Raw genomic sequence first — 16,738 nt, forward strand, 5'->3', positions numbered from 1 at the left:
TACAAATCGAAAGACATTTTGTAAAAATGTACAAAAATGAACATCGCCAGTGAATTAGGTATATGTTTTTTTTTCATGAACTGATATATATTATTAATTTTATTTTTTTAATTACACTTTTATTACAATTAGTTGGAAACCTTCACCGAATAAAGTATAATACAGAAATGGTATATTAATTTCTAATATAGACTTAATATTTCTTTTTAATTTTTTTTTATTATATTATTATTAATATGGGATTGATTATAATATATGATTTTTAATTTATGTACTTAAATATTTTACTCCAATGTGGGCGCTGATCTGTCGTTTGTCATCGTTTTTCGTAGTTTGATGGTGGCAAACTGGTTAACTCTGAAAATGACAGAATAATATAAATACAAAATGACATGCAAGGTAGGTAGATAAAAAAATAAAATTTAAAAACACGTATTTTGATACCTTCAATTATTGATGAATAAATTGTAACAATATGAGTAGTATTAAAAAAAAGGGTATACCAAAAAAAGATTCACTTCTTAAGGCTTCCTAGCAGAGGCGCCTAGCGGAAAAATGCGAAGCTTACAATTTAAGACATTTTTTTGATAATTTACAATTTAAATTTTATTAATTAACAAATATGTATCTGAAAACATTCAAAAGAAAAATATTTTTTATTTTAAGTCAAAGATTAACATACAATAATTGTAAAAAAATGTGAATTTGTTAAAGGATCCCATCTTATTACTACATATTATTTTATGGTCGTATTTATTATTAAAAATCGGTTTATTAAATTTTCTTTGACTTAAAATATTTTTCCGCTAAGTGCCTCTGGTAGGTATATATATCGCCTTAACTGTTGTACTGAATATTATAAAATCGTCATTCATTATATTATAATATTTTCAGTATATTGATTTTTAAAAATATTACTGAATTATGGACCAACTAGTATAATAGTAATAAGTAGACATTCACAAGTATATATTTTTATTAAAAATAGATAAAGATTAGGTTAATAATAAAATATCTTTTTTGTTTAGATCATGACCGATCCTAATAATATCATAATATGGGCATCCACAGAGTGGAGGTTTGTATTGACAGATTTTGTTTTTACGAGAAATGGATGTTAGCCACTTGTTCATCCTATTATGTCCAAACTCTGACTCAGACACAAATTGAAAAACAATATGTGTATTTGTCAGACCCAGGATTCGAACATGGGACCCATGGCATGGGTGTGTTTTAATATCTTATACACTTAGGAAATAAACCCACGTATAATTTTTTTTATGATATAAAATATTTAAAAATAAATAATAAAATGATATTTTTCTTTCAAAGAATTGACCCTTTAATTTTAAATGTTAAAATTTTTTTTTATCAAGTACCTATACAGAGGTTTTTTATCCATACTACTAACACTGTATCTATATTATAAAACATTGTATTCTTCAATAAATCTCTTAAAGTTTTTCCTAATATATTTTTACATGCACTATATTTTAACAAAACAAGCAACCCTAAAACGACATTAAACTAGAAAAAACGTACATTAAAAAAAACGAATGGCGGGTGTTTGAAAAAAATAAAAATAAATGGAAAAATAAATCCAGAGCTCTCGTAAAAATAATGGCGGCAATAACATACCTGGTTAGCGCTCACTTTCGCACACTCTGGTCCCGTCCCCACAGGTCAAACCAGGGCCCGTAAGTGTGGCCCGGAAGCCCCGCGAAATCCCCCGGGTCCTGTCCCTTGGACCTTTCCCGCGGCGGTGACCTGTACTCCATCAGCCCGATCTCCTGTTCAAACTTCATCACGGTTTGCATTGTAGGACCGACGCTGTTAACTTTCAGGAGTTTCGTACGCGGCAATAGTTGCGGCTTTTCGACACTTTCCGCACTGTATTTGTGATCATCTGATTGTTCTGAATAATAATTTGCAGTTCCGTTTCCATGTCTTCCGTTACTGATATGCGTCTGTTGCTCAATGTAATGGCGTTTAAGGTGTTCCCCGTTCTGGTCAGCGTAGTACTTCTTACTCTTTGCGGCCTTCTTGGAATCAGTTTCGTGATTCTGGTAATACTTCTCATCCTTTCTGGCATGATCTGAATATTTCAGAGTATTTTCGTTAGAGTCAGAGTACATTTTCAGATCACTTTCACTGTCCTTGAAAGTTTTAAAAGTACTCATCCTCTGCTGCGGTTGCTCAGGTTGGGGATGCTGAGGATGTTGATGTTTGATTACCTGTTTTTGCCTTTCTGAAGAAAGAGTCGCTCTTAAATGAGGCTTAATTGGACCATTATTGTCACTGTCACTCACTTCTGAGGGGTACATTGGCTTCTCTCTAGATTTTTCTTGCCTGTCTTGTCGTTCTTGTCTTTCTTTTCTGTCTTGGTTTTCTCCTCTAGTTGGTTTTGAACTATTATTAAATGCAGCGTGAGCTAGGTGTTGTGCTTGCTGTTGAGCTTGGATTCTTCTACTTTCCATTTCTCTTTGTTTTCTAAGCGTCATATGGTCATCTACAATAATGCAATCATAAGGATCCGTACTTGAAGCGATCGAATGTTGTTCTGTATCACTTCCACTAATTGACTCGTTGTCATACTGCTGCAGAATTTCTTTACGCTTCACGGTTTTTACCACCAAACCTTCTCCATTTTCGTCGTCATAAAAACTGTTCTCGAAGTTAGTCTTTATTGTACTAGTATTAGTCAGGTCAGAGTTATTGGACTGGCGATCATTTCTTGAATTATAATCATCTTCAATACGTTGCTGAATGGTTTGTTTGACTGGCTTAATCTTGGTTACTTCAATATGACTTGAAATGGCGCTCATCGGTTTCTTCTCCATTTTGTTAATTTCCGTTTGATTTATAGAACTGGTACTTTTAGATTTTTGCATTCTATGTTTCTCAAATCTATCCATTGTTTTGTTATCATCAATACTCATTTTAGACATGTTGTGTTTCAGTGTATTATCATTGTTTTCGATCATTTGATGGGTTCTCTGTGGCCTGTATTCAATAGGTATATTATTCATATCGAGTTCGTGGATTTTTCTTTTATATTCTGGTACAATATCAACAAGATCTCTATGTTTCCAGAGAGCCATACCTTCTAGAATGTCATCGTTGGCCGTACGTCCAAATTTCCAGAACGACTTAGTTCTCTTAACCTTGTGACCTTCCTGCCTGTCTTGCTCCAGCATTGATCTCAACAATAATTGCTGGTCATCTGTCAAGTAAGAGCTGCGATCATTCCTTTCAGTGGTATTATTATTTCCATAATTATTTACTCCATTTTCTGTGTGTGACCTGACATGATCGCGTTGGAGACTGTGGCTGTTTCCATTCATCTGAGACTCGTATCTACGGTGGCTGGTTCTATTAAAAAGCAAATTAAACAAAAAAGGATAAAAAAAAAATAGCAAAATATACCAAAACGCCATGCATTGCTACATACTTTACTTAAAAAAATATACTTAACTAGGTATGCAAATTACCACACATTACATACATTAACGTATTAAAAACTACTGCCTATGTACGAGAAATATTTTTTAATTTTCTAGGAATAGTGTAATGTTTACTTTTGCAACTTCACATGAAAACAAATTGATATAGATACCTACATTTTAGTTTGGTATCGTCATATATTTATCACTTCATAAAATAGTCAGTAGTAATAGTAATAAATTTCGTCAAGATGCTATAAGATTAAAAAATCTTGAATTACTTATTATTGAAAATACAAAATTTTGAAAAAAAACTCATAGATATTTAAGTCCAAAAAAAGTTAGTCCGAATGGGATTTGAACTCACATCTTTCACTTTCTGGTAAGTAGGTACTCTTATCTTTGATCTATAGATCGATCTATTTTTTTTTTAATTTTTTTTTATTTTATTTATTATGGAAACATACAGTTACATATTGATTACAAAAATTTAAAATACAATAATGAAAAGTTATTGCAACCAGCAAAGTTTCCATGTATACATTATAATATAGTTAAGCCTAACAAGATAGAGAGTAAGAATAACATAAATATAAAGAAATTACATGAGAAAAATGAGGAAGAATAATGAATAATTAAATTATATACAAAAAAAGTAAAAAAAAAAATATATATATATATATATCTATTTATACAAAATTTTGGGGATAGCGCGTTTAAATGAAACAGGTGAATTATTAAAAGGATCAACGGTGGAGAAATACATATTATAATTTAAACAAGAGTGCCGAATAAAAGAGTTTTGTGCATAATTAGAACCGCTACGACGAATCATTACTAATAGCAATGCTATCTGACATAATTCAAATTTCGTTAACATCGGACACCACTTATAATTATTAAGTTAGTAATAACACTTAGCTTTATTGATTACAAACCTGGTCGCTTTATATTTGGCGGAATTTGTAGTACCCCATAGGGCGTAGTAATTATTAATACTTTACATAAATAATGTACGGATCGATAGCTCAAGGACAAGAGCACTCGTCCAGAAAGTGAAAGATATGAGTTAATTGTTAGAATTTCTATATTTTTTTTCTATTTTTTTCTTTTAGGTATAAGAGTTAGCACATTCACTGCTGACCAGTTAATTATTAGTTAATTACCACATTTAATTACTATGCTAATAGTATCTAATGGCCACGTGCCAGTCGCGTTGTCAGCGCTAAATGAGTTAAATATGTATTTTTAAATCAAGATAATTTATAATGGTGCTGGTTGCAATAAGTACAATAAACATTTGAAACGTTAAAAGAAAAATAAAGTACTGGAGTACATACCAAAGGATCACTAAAACTAAATAAAAATGCAGAAGCTAATTAAAAAATATATATATTATAGCTTGCAACATATATATTTGTTTTATTACCTGATCGGAATCCTGTTACGTGGTACGTTCTCTTCGTCAGAATAGTCAACTTCAGGCTGAGGTGGAGGCTCATTAGAGAATCCACTGTCATTAGAACTATGCAAGGAGACATTTCCAACAGGAGCTACTCCTTTTGGAATAGCCTTAGGGGCCGTCACTGATGATCCAGCATTGGCGGATGCCTGGACTCTCGCCGGTAGCGTTTGTGGTCCATATCCAGCATTCCTGCTGGCTTCTGACGGGAAACCGCCCCCAGATGTTGAGTTCTTCATGGTGGCAGCTCTCGTTTGGGTGGTGGGAGTGGACGTCTGGAATGTGGCGCTCTGAGACTGGGCCATCTTCTTTTGAGTGGGGTTCGACGGGACAGTTGGCGCTGGGACTGGGGCAGGGGCGGCGGGCGGGGGGCCATGGGTTCCGCCCTGCTTAGCGGAAGTGGAAGCCGTAACACGTCGAATCTGTAACGGAAGCAAAAGTGACTTTTTAAATTCTCTGAACACAACATGAGTAATAATTATTTGTAGTGAACAAACAAACGAAAGATAAAAGAGTACGTAAATGTATTCAAACTACATGTAAATGTGCCATTCATGGGATTTAAATCCGGACCGAAGGCTTCAAAGAAGTACGTGGGTAAAAAAGGGAAGCGGGCAGTAAAACTAGCGCGTATATAACTATTAGTTTTATAAAAACTGTGGGGATGAAGATATATACAAGTACTATTAATATATGTCACATCCCACGATGGCCGCGCGACTTAAGCGTCGGCCTCTAAAGTCGTGGGTCCCATATTCGAATCCTGGATGTGGCAAGTACACATATTGTTTTTAAATTTGTGTATGAGTCAGTGTATGGACCTAATAGGTTGAGCAAGTGGCTAACATCCATTTGTCGTAAAAACAAAATCTGTTTATACAAACCACCACTATGTGGAGGCCCATATGATCTTAATAGGATCGGACATGGTCGAAGAAGAATATTACAGGAAATAAAATTATTGCATAACGGATCGTCGATAAATGGCATCAAAGGATTCTCAGTATTTTTAAGCTCCCCCCGATCATCAAATTTCGTTATAAAATATTTTACCGCCCTGTTTTAATTACGTAATATTATATTTGAACCAACTCAAGCGTTAAAAAATAAAATCGTTAAAAATAATGGATTTCAGCATAATTTCTCGCGAAATATTTTATTTTCAATTTTATTGTATTCTGTCGGTTTTGTTAGATCCCATTTTTTACAACCCCCTTATCCCCTTTGACAGCACACATTAAATCGGACCCCGTATCCCTAAGGCTATAACATCATAACATACGGACGACCTTAAAATATATATATTTTACCATTTACTTAGGTAGAATTAGATCTGGGCTTTGAAAAAATCTTAATGATTAATTCAATATTTTGTTATATCGAAATAAGTATAAGTGAAGTTATACCTGATTTTTTAAAATTACAACCTACATTCGCATACTCAAATCAAATATCTGTTGGTGTCATCATTATCAAAATAATATTTTACAGGTATGACTTGATACTTCCATCAAACTTTTATAGAAATATATACAAAACAATTTTATTACTAATTTCTTTACCTACTTAATAATTATCTTGTGTCTGTCTGTTCCGGTGGTTTTTATTGCATATTTTTAGGTATTTTATTTTTAGATGAATTTGATATCAATACTAAACGGCCATTACCTTCGACACATCGAACTCTAATACGGCTAACTGGATAAATACAAATTTCCGGACACGCGTTTGCAACATACTCTAATCACATTAAAAAAACTGAGGGATTTCATTTGAAGTGACTTAAGAAAATGCAACTAAAGCACTTTCGGTATTTTCTATGTTTTTACGGCAAATTTATATCTCATTAAATCATTGTGTTGAAATTTCTTCATGGCGAGGTTACTCTCTAATTATTACCATTTTGACCGTAAAATAATTTATTATAAGGGATGTGCAATAACAATAATTTAATAGTGTCGTAAATATTATCATAAGACATCCCCAGTGGCCACTCGTGGACTGGTTTATATCGTAAACTTACCCTCGTAAATTGTCAGATTAATAATAATATAATGGTCAAGACTCGACAGTCAAAAATCAAAATATCTTAATTTTCATTACGTGCATGAAGTTATAGGACGCCATAAATAAAATTAACACTTTATTTAGGACGGATTTATTGTAATACCTATGTTTTAAGCCACTATGACCAAATTCTATGTTGTAAGATAAAGTCCATCCTAGCTATATAATAATAACTACAAGATAAAAAGAACTGTTGAACCATATAAACTTGACTTGACTAGTATAAACGATCAAAAAATTTTGTACTTGACATGTCATATTGATTTCCATAGTAACGCACGTATATATTAATAATTTAGTTGCTAGGACCCCAGACCCCTAGCAACCAATAATGGTGTCAAAATAACTTTTCATACAAAACAGAATTAACTGAAAATGAATTCAATTCTACATAAAGATGGCCAAAAGTATGCATAAAAATGCATTGGCATCGTGTATATTCTAAAAGTTTCAAATGTCAAGCTAGTCAGAAAGTTAATAAAAAATCGATTGCAAGATTTGTACCGGACAAAGAACCACCGGACAAATAAGAATACGACCCAAGAAAAACGTTGTAAAATGAAAATAATTATGTTTAATATTGTTCTGTAATTGTCTTTTAAATAAAAATCGATACCGAAGAAAATTTATAGTATTAGAGACATCTAATGACGAAGGTGAGAGACGTACAATTAGATACAATTTACCTCTGGCATATAATAACTAAATAAATAATAAAATTTGCTTTATAAAAGATTACAATTTAACCAGAAAAATTCCAGGCAACATTTTTAGTTCGGCGATATGCTACACTGTAAACATCTGACAAACTACGAGTATCATTTGTTTTCTTTCATGGCCCGATTAAAATAAACGATCTCTGTATTTGCGTTTACGCATATATTTTCTCTCGCATTACCCCTTTTAATAAGTCTTCTCCCTGCTTCGCTCTTACATAATATATATTTTAATGCATTACAAACAGATATAGGATAGATAAATCAAGACAAAATATATTGTATAGGAATTTTTGTCAGAATATCGCCACAAGTGGAATATTTTCAAACATTCTATGCGACGAATGATTACGCAAAAATACATTATTGCCATACTAAATAATAATAAATATAAGATAGCCGCTACCCATAACAAATATTTACAGAAAAACAAATGTTTTTCTTAATTTGAAACTTTTTAAAATTTGAAACAGTAAAACTATCAATATTTCATTTTTTATTGGACTATGAATACTACATAGTAATTGAGAATATTTATTTAATATTAATAATTATGTAAAAATAAATTACAAGATAAAAAGAACTTTTTATATACAACGTTTTTAAATTTTCTGTTGAATCATATAAACTGGACTTGACTAGCTTAAACGATCAAAAAATTGTATTTGATAGAAATAATACTGAAATGTCATTTTGACATGTCATATTAATTTCCATAGTAACGCACGTATATATTAATATTTAGTTGTTAGGACCCTAGCAACCAATAATAGTGGATTGGATTACGGATTTCTTCGATCAATCGAAAAATCGATTGCAAGATTTGTACCGGACAAATAAGAATACGACCTATGAAAAACGTTTTAAAATGGAATTAATGAACGTAATTTTTTTAGCAGTTTTTATTGCTAGGCTATTTGGTAATTTTAATGAAGGTTTTGTGCAGGGGCGGGCAAACTTTTTGGCTGGAGGGCCAATTTCAAGAATTCAAAATGAGCGGCGGGCCGCAAGTAAAATACCATTTTTAGATATACACTATATATTATCACGAAAAATAAACATTACAAAAAAATCAATGAGAAGAATGAAAGTGTTGTACATTTTTTCAAATTCAGGTGTTAATTTTGTGGTTGATATTTTCAAAACTGCTTGTAAATGGGCATCGGAGATATTTGATCGTAAAGAATTTTTATTGAGGTTCATGATCGAAAATGTTTGTTCACATATATAGGTTGATCCAAAAACAACGAACATTTTTCTTGCATAATCTTTAAGTTGGTCGAATTTGTCTGAATTAAGGGCACTGTAAAATTTGGAGATATCTTCACGACGATGCAATTCTCTTAAATCAGTGTCACACTGCAGACCAATAATCTCAAGTTGTAGCTCTGTCAGTACACTATCAATATCTATTGAAAATGGATCGCGTACTGTTACTAAACAGTCTCAATTTTTCGGAAGTCACCAAATCTTTGTAAAAAATCGTCATTCAGAGCTTTAATAATTTTACCATATTCTTCAAATTTATATTCTGGTATATTCAGCAACTTCAAAGATGGAAAGTGGTCCACGTTGTTATTCGATATTTGTCGAAAGAACAACTTGAGTTTTCATTGAAACTCTTCACCATATCGTGGGCATATATTTTTTTTCCTTGCAACGCAGAGTTAAAAGTATTTAAATGTGTCACGATGTTCAACATAGAAAATAGTGGGTACATAGTGTGAGACGAGACGCAAGACGTACTGAGATAAAAAAACAAATTCTTCAAATTTTTATATGTTGCCAATATTTTTTAAAAAATTATAAAAAAAGTTATTCGTAATCAGAAGTACTATTAATGATGGCGGGCCAGTTTGCCCTCCCCTGGTATTGTGAAATAAGAAATTTTACATTATTTCCGGAAAATGGATATTTATGCTTTTCAATAATTAATAATCAATACAAATAAAGGTGCAATAATTGAAAACTGGTATATTAATGCATTCATTAAAGAGTTAAAACTTATATTTGATTAATAACTATTTCAATCATTGAGATGTTGTTTAATAAATTTCCCTCACAGAAATATACTTAATGCATTTAAAAAAATAGTTTTAATTTAGTTATTAGATATTTTCTTTTAAATTCAGAATAGATATAAGTAATAATATTATATAGTACGTAAGTAATCAAGTATTATTAATTATCACTGAAAAATATCATATAATGAATGAGGTATAATATAGCTGTATGATAAATTGTTAGACTGAATAATTTTGACTCAGTCAGCAATCAATTTCAAGAGAGATAAATCAAACTGTGGTCGTCTGGTTAAACAGCATTTGAGACTGCTAACGAATTTTACCTCTATACTATCTTTCTACATAACTTTCATATTATAGTTACATACGATAACTCTACTATGATAAATAATACTTGGAATTGATCAAATATAATATTTTTACAATGAATGCCAATCTAGTACATAAACAGAGTGCCATTTTTTTCAATGTGCTTAATAAATAATTTTAAAATTTTTAGTATATGAAGACAGTCACTTTAATGAATATTCATGGGTAGGGAATCCAATCCCGGATTTCGGGATTACAATTTGACAATCCCGGGATTGGCATTTTTTTCCATTGTTAATATAAAATTTTTATATTTACAAATAACATTTTTTTTTTTTTTTTTTAGAATTATTAATAACCATGTCCTTGCTTTTTCGTACAAGGTGGTTGTTAGTAATTTTGAACAATCACAAACACCCAGGCTTTGAGAAAAACACATAAATGTTTTTGTCATGACCGGGAATCGAACCCAGGAACTCTCGGGTGGAAGGCGAGCGCCTTACCAACTGCACCACGAGAGCCGCCTACAAATAACATTGATAAAATCGGTCAAAAATAAATCTAGTATAATTTATACAATTTAAGACATTTATTGTTAATATTGTATATGCTCAATCTTGGAAATACATAAGTTTAATGGAGTAAATAATATTGTAATATAAATAATAATGTGAATTTAATATGAGATTGCTGTTCCTGATAGTAAAGACATAATGAATGGATTAGCGAGATTTAAAATAGTAAAGTAAATAATCATGGCGTACTTATGGCCTTTCCGCTTCATAAATCTAATTAGTCAGCCAAATATGATATATATGAATACTGCCGTAAAACGTATGATATCATGGCGGAATTACTTTGTTAAAAGTGCACAGCATTATTTTTTTCCAATCTTTCTCATTTTTAATAATTTATGTGAAAAAATAAAATGAATCGGCAACCTACACATGGGTATAAATCAAACTTCATTGAAACTCATTTTATTTCTAATGTAGTTATTTTTTATTAAAAGTATTTTTTCTGTTATATTTTCGCTTTTATTTTATTTTCCATAAAAATTGATAAAAAAATCAATCCCGTAATCCCGGGATTATGTTTATCAATCCCGGGATTGGTATCCCTATTCATGGGCATGCTGCCAAAAGTTGGTAAGTCAATAATTTAGGTATTTAGAGTTAGCAAGGAATTATCTATCTATAATATAAAAATATGTATGATAGAAAAAACTAAGGTCATCCAATATATTATTATAGAAAATATTAAGCACAAAGAAATTAGCATTATGCCCGATTTTAGTGGGCATGTCAAACCTTAAAATTGCAATTTATAACATGATTTCGAGACTTACCAACTTTTAGCAGTAACCCTACGATATTTTTTAACTACTATTATATTTCATTTTAAATTGATTAAAATCCACGAAACGTATAAGTAAATAATTATTATTGATTTGCCTGGTTACATGATTCCAGTATTAATTAAAATGGAAGACAATATTATTTAGTAGCTATTTCAAATCACATAATAATAACCGGTACCGGTTTTGTCCTATTCAATGAGACATTGTCAACACTGATTTAGCCTTTTATTAATATTAGTGTAATGGTATTTAGGTACTTAAACGGCAGTAAATGAATATTCTTTGACCATGTCCGAACCGAATAATATGATCATATTAATATAGGCCTCCACAAAATAGAGGTCTTTTTTTTGTTTTTACGAGAAATGGATGTTAGCCACTTGCTCAACCTATTACGTAGCCTACATACTCTGACTTCAAACACATATTGAAAAATAATATACCTAATATTTATTTACCATACCTAGGATTCGAACCAGGGACCCACGATATTAAAAGCCGATGCGTAAGTAGTAGTTTAATAATGTAAGTTATGAACCATTTAATCAATCATACTTTATTTGAATTCAATTAATTTTCATTATTAAAGAAACAATAAAATGATTAATAACAAAAAAAATATAAAACTATTTGGAATACGTACCTACTACATAGGTTTTATTTTAATTAAATAATATTTTCATACCAATAATTGACAATTAAAACTATTAAAGATATATTATATAGATATAAATTCAATTTTTTCAAAGCCACGGCAAGAAAGGGGTATTTTGAGTTGTTTCCCTATAGGACTAGGGTATCAATATGACCACAGTATTTTGCATGTTTTCAATGATGACAACAGAAAATCAACCATGAATATAATAATTGGTCTATAATATCAACCTGATTTCCATTCACATTATATTTAAATTACCTACTGTTATAAAGCATGTCTCTCTAATACAATATTACATAAATTGTGTGATGATGACTACACAATCAAGTTCATTAAAAGCGAAAGTACCCTACGTCTCTTTGACGATTAGTGATATGACATCATAATTACAACGCCAAGCGAATTGAGTTGTCAAACCCCAACTAATAATAATAGTTATTAGATTATGTACTTAGTTAGATGCAAGTAAAATAACGTATAGTAGATTTTCCAGTTGCATTTGGCGTATAAGGATGCTGTTAGCAAAAGCCAATTTCAGTGGGGATTCTCTAGAGTTGCAGAAATGTGTTTAAATTACACTGCTTAGTAGATATAGCTAGTTAACGCCAACATTTGAGATCAATGTTAATATGGATAAAACCTTATGCCAACGTTTTGCATAGGTAGTCAATTTATGAAACCAATATTATTGTCTTGAAAAATAAATAATCGCTACACATTAACTCTGTAACACGTAAACAATATCAAAAACTTTTAAGGGTGTTTTTTTTAGAGGTATAGAACTTTGAAATGGAATAAAACAAAGATGACTTTTTATATTGACATGAAATTTACTTTATTCGAAAGATGCTCTTCTGGCATTATAATTTAAATATGACTTCTGAAGGTCAATTCTTGAATGAAGCAGTATTACCGGTTGCACAACCTAAGCGCAAACCTACTACAACGAAGTATATTAAAAGTCGACCGGTGGTGTCGAGTACAGTATGCAATTTAACTATACACGCTTTGCCGCTAGAGGCGCTAGTAACTCTCCATTTGACTTTGACATATTATTAAACGTCAAAAATTTGTACGTAGTGAGCAGGCTGTTATTTTATTTTTTCTATCTTTTACACAACTATTTACCAAACGTTTCCTTCAATAAATCAATTGTGGCACGAGCTGTGTGACATGTTGCGCCGTCTTGTTAAAACCACAGCTCCTGCACATCATGGTTGTTCAATTGATGAACGAAAAAGTCAGTAATCATGGCTCTATAGCGGTCACCATTGACTGTAACGTTCTGGCCAGCATCGTTTTTAAAGAAGTACGGACCAATTATTCCACCAGCCCATAAAGCACACCAAACAGTCAATTTTTCTGGATGTAACAGTGTCTCAACATACACTTGAGGATTATCATCACTCCAAATACGGCAATTTTGTTTATTGACGTATCCATTCAATCAAAATTGAGCTTCATCGCTAAACAAAATTCGCTTATGAAAATCGGGATCAACGACAATCTTGTTTTAAAATAAATTTTCACAATTTGGAAGCATTGTTCAGGCGTCAGTCTATTTATGTTGAAATGTTAAACTAAACTAAACATAAATCACTTAACAGCTGACAAAATGGCCGCCAATTAAAAAAGTGCTGCCAGCTTAAAGTTCTATACCTCTAAAAAAAACACACTTTATAATAAATGCCAATGTTTAAAACCAATATGAAGAAATCTTTTGCCAACATTTCGTATGGTCGATACCAACTACCATAAAAAGCATAATGGTACTATAATAAAATCCTTAGGTATAGTATATAGATGCGCTACATTGTATATTTACCACAGAATGCTCTTGCGTTCAAAAATTGTAATATTCCATACGTAAATATATCACCCATGCCCACGATGGTCGAGCGGCTTAAGCATCGCCCTATAACGTAGTGGGTCCCAGGTTCAAATCCTGGGTCTGGCAAATACATATATTATTGTTTTTCAATTTTTGTTTGAGTAAGAGTATGGACCCAATAGGTTGAGCAAGTGACTAATATTCATTTCTCGTAAAAACAAAAATTTGTTGATACATACCTTTACTTTGTGGAGGCCCATATTATTATGATATTCTTAACGCTTTCGCTGCTGAATAGATAATGAGATTTTAATTGCCCCCTTTAAAATGCACGTTAATTACATCGATCGGCCGCCTGGTCATTACGCACCGTGTGCGTCTTCCGCGTCCAAAGTATTAAGATCGGACATGTTAAAAAAATGTATCATATTGTTTTGTATAAAATACCGTGACATCTATTGGTAAATTATCGTAACAAATCTGTAAATTTCAAGCTAATAATTAAAAAATAATTTAATTAAGTTAATTCCAAAAAGTATTTTTCCAATTGAGTCGTTTTTAGCGAACCGGGTTTTGCCTTTCGGCATCTTCAGGCACTGTGTATATTCACCAAAAAGCAAATAAATACTGAAACGAATACTATTAACTCTAACTTATCAATCAATATAATAAAGTATATAAGTAAATACGTTACCACTGTTCCCATAATAGTTGATTTTACACCTCTTGCGTGTAGTATTTTTATTGTTTATAATAACTAATGATCTATTTTTAGGTTTTGACGATTTATTATATGCTTATCGAGTGTATGAATATTGATAAGATATGCGGTTTTTTACAAACACTTCAATTATTCATAATTTGTTTGTTATATTATTTTTATTGTCACCCTTGACTTGATAGGTAGGTAATGGAGTTTTTACCTACTTTATTGTATTGATTGGTTATATAAGTTAGAGTTAATAGTATTCGTTGTTAATGTTTATTTCCTTTTGGTGAGTGTATATAGCGCCTGAAGATGCCGAAAGGCGAAACCCGGGTCACAAAAAATGTCTCGAATGGAATAATACAAAACTTAAATCCATTAGAATTTAAATTCAAATTCCATTACCTTCGGTCGATAGTATTAATAGTATATTTTTATTGTTTATTGCACAATTATTATTAGATATTTAAAGTTTGAAAAGTACTAAAGCACTATGTATAGAAATCAAGCAAGCCCGAGCAAAAGGTTGTAAGTGCCTGATTCGAGTCGCTTGCACTTAACTCAATCATCACTGATCGCAGTTTGTAATTAAATCTTCCAGGCGGCGTCTAGAGGCACAGGCGGTAGTGCAGGAAGGCCGGAGATCAAACACGAACGTCATAATAATATAGTCACATACGTCTTTCTGCTCATGACGACTAACGGTCTATGACGTCCCGTCTACGTGTGCTTCATATCGAGGGCTCAGAAGTGGAAATAACTTGCGGTGATGGTGTAACTAACAGGAGCACTGTGCGGCTACGGATATATTTCAAATTAAATAGTTCAACATTTATATTTAGTATTATGAAATGTTAAGGCCTATTCAGTAGCAATAAATAATACAGGTATCAATATAAAAATACCAATAATAATATTGTGATTAAATAGTATGTATATACCAAATTCAAACTAATCGCTATTTCATAATATGGTTATCATAATATTATGTGCTATAATACATTTTAAATTGACTCGTTTTTTTACTCTAATCAAGCTTGTCTGTTAGTTATGGTTTTGCAGTGTTTAATACTAATTATTACAATTAAACTAATAAATAATTAAAAGATAAAAAGAACTTTTTATATACTTACAACGTTTTTAAATTTTCTGTTGAATCATATAAAATTGACTTGACTAGCTTAAACGATCAAAAAAAATTGTGCTTGATAGAAATAATACTGAACTGTCATTTTAACATGTCATTTTCCAGAGTAACGCATGTACTATACTAATAATTTAGTTGCTAGGAACCCAGACCCCTAACAACCAATAATGGTGTCGAAATAACTTTTGATACAAAACAATTAACTGAAAATGAATTCAATTCTGCTTAAAGATGGCTAAAAGTATGCATAAAAAAATGCATTGGCATCGTGTTCTGATATATTTTAAAAGTTTCAAATGTCTAGCTAGTCGGAAAGTTAAGTTAAAAATCGATTGCAAGATTTGTACCGGACAAAGAACCACCGGACAAATAAAAATACGAGCTAAGAAAAACGTTGTAAAATGGGACGCGCATTTAACGCCTAATCGTTTAGCTAAACGTAGCATGAGTGGCGTATTAAATAAAACTCATGTGGAGGAATATTAATCATGAAAATAGTCCGAAAAAACTTAAATAATAATTTAAATTATATCGGAAAATTTATAAGAGAATCAAATAACAAAATTGGTACATAAACAAAGAGTTTAATATTATTTTGATATATAGAACATAAATAAAATTACAATAGGTATTATTGCATATATTTCTTCAATATTTTGACGATGACTTTTAGTAATCATTCTATTTTACATATCTAATACTCTTCTTCTTGGTTGTAAACTCGTGGCTGAAAATCGTGACAACTTTTTAATTTTGCCATTCTTTGAGCGATCAAGACTTTCTATCCTTCTCGATCTTCCGCTTCTCTCAGCAATTGATGCTTTTGAGATATAGTGTTGGCGCCTAATGCTGTGTATTTATTGGACAGAACACAGGACGAACCAGTCAATCATCTGCAGATAAAGGAAAGGCTTTCGACAATATGTCTGAGTCGCATTCTGCAGTTTTTTTGGACATATTGTCCAGTGTGGACCGGACAACCTGAAGAGACTGGTGGTTTTGAGTGGCCTCCAGG

At 31.5% G+C, this 16,738-nt stretch overlaps 1 protein-coding gene across 1 annotated transcript in view; it reads right to left on the minus strand.

Annotated features, from left to right (window-relative positions):
• Window positions 1-225: 225 nt before the first annotated feature.
• Window positions 226-16,738, minus strand: part of IRSp53 (Insulin receptor substrate 53 kDa) — an 804,117-nt gene continuing 787,604 nt past the window's right edge. Inside the window, exons 13-15 of the mRNA XM_085949618.1 lie at window positions 4,873-5,327; window positions 1,639-3,372; window positions 226-357 (exon numbers count right to left, since the gene is read on the minus strand). Coding sequence (XP_085805744.1) covers window positions 1,650-3,372; window positions 4,873-5,327 — 2,178 coding nt within the window. The 3' untranslated portion in view covers window positions 226-357; window positions 1,639-1,649. The remainder of the gene's footprint in view (window positions 358-1,638; window positions 3,373-4,872; window positions 5,328-16,738) is intronic.

This window comes from Rhyacophila brunnea, unplaced genomic scaffold, assembly GCF_057557595.1.
Source record: "Rhyacophila brunnea isolate RB1 unplaced genomic scaffold, BYU_Rbru_1.0 scaffold_22, whole genome shotgun sequence".
In the NCBI taxonomy this organism is placed as follows: Eukaryota; Metazoa; Arthropoda; class Insecta; order Trichoptera; family Rhyacophilidae; genus Rhyacophila; species Rhyacophila brunnea.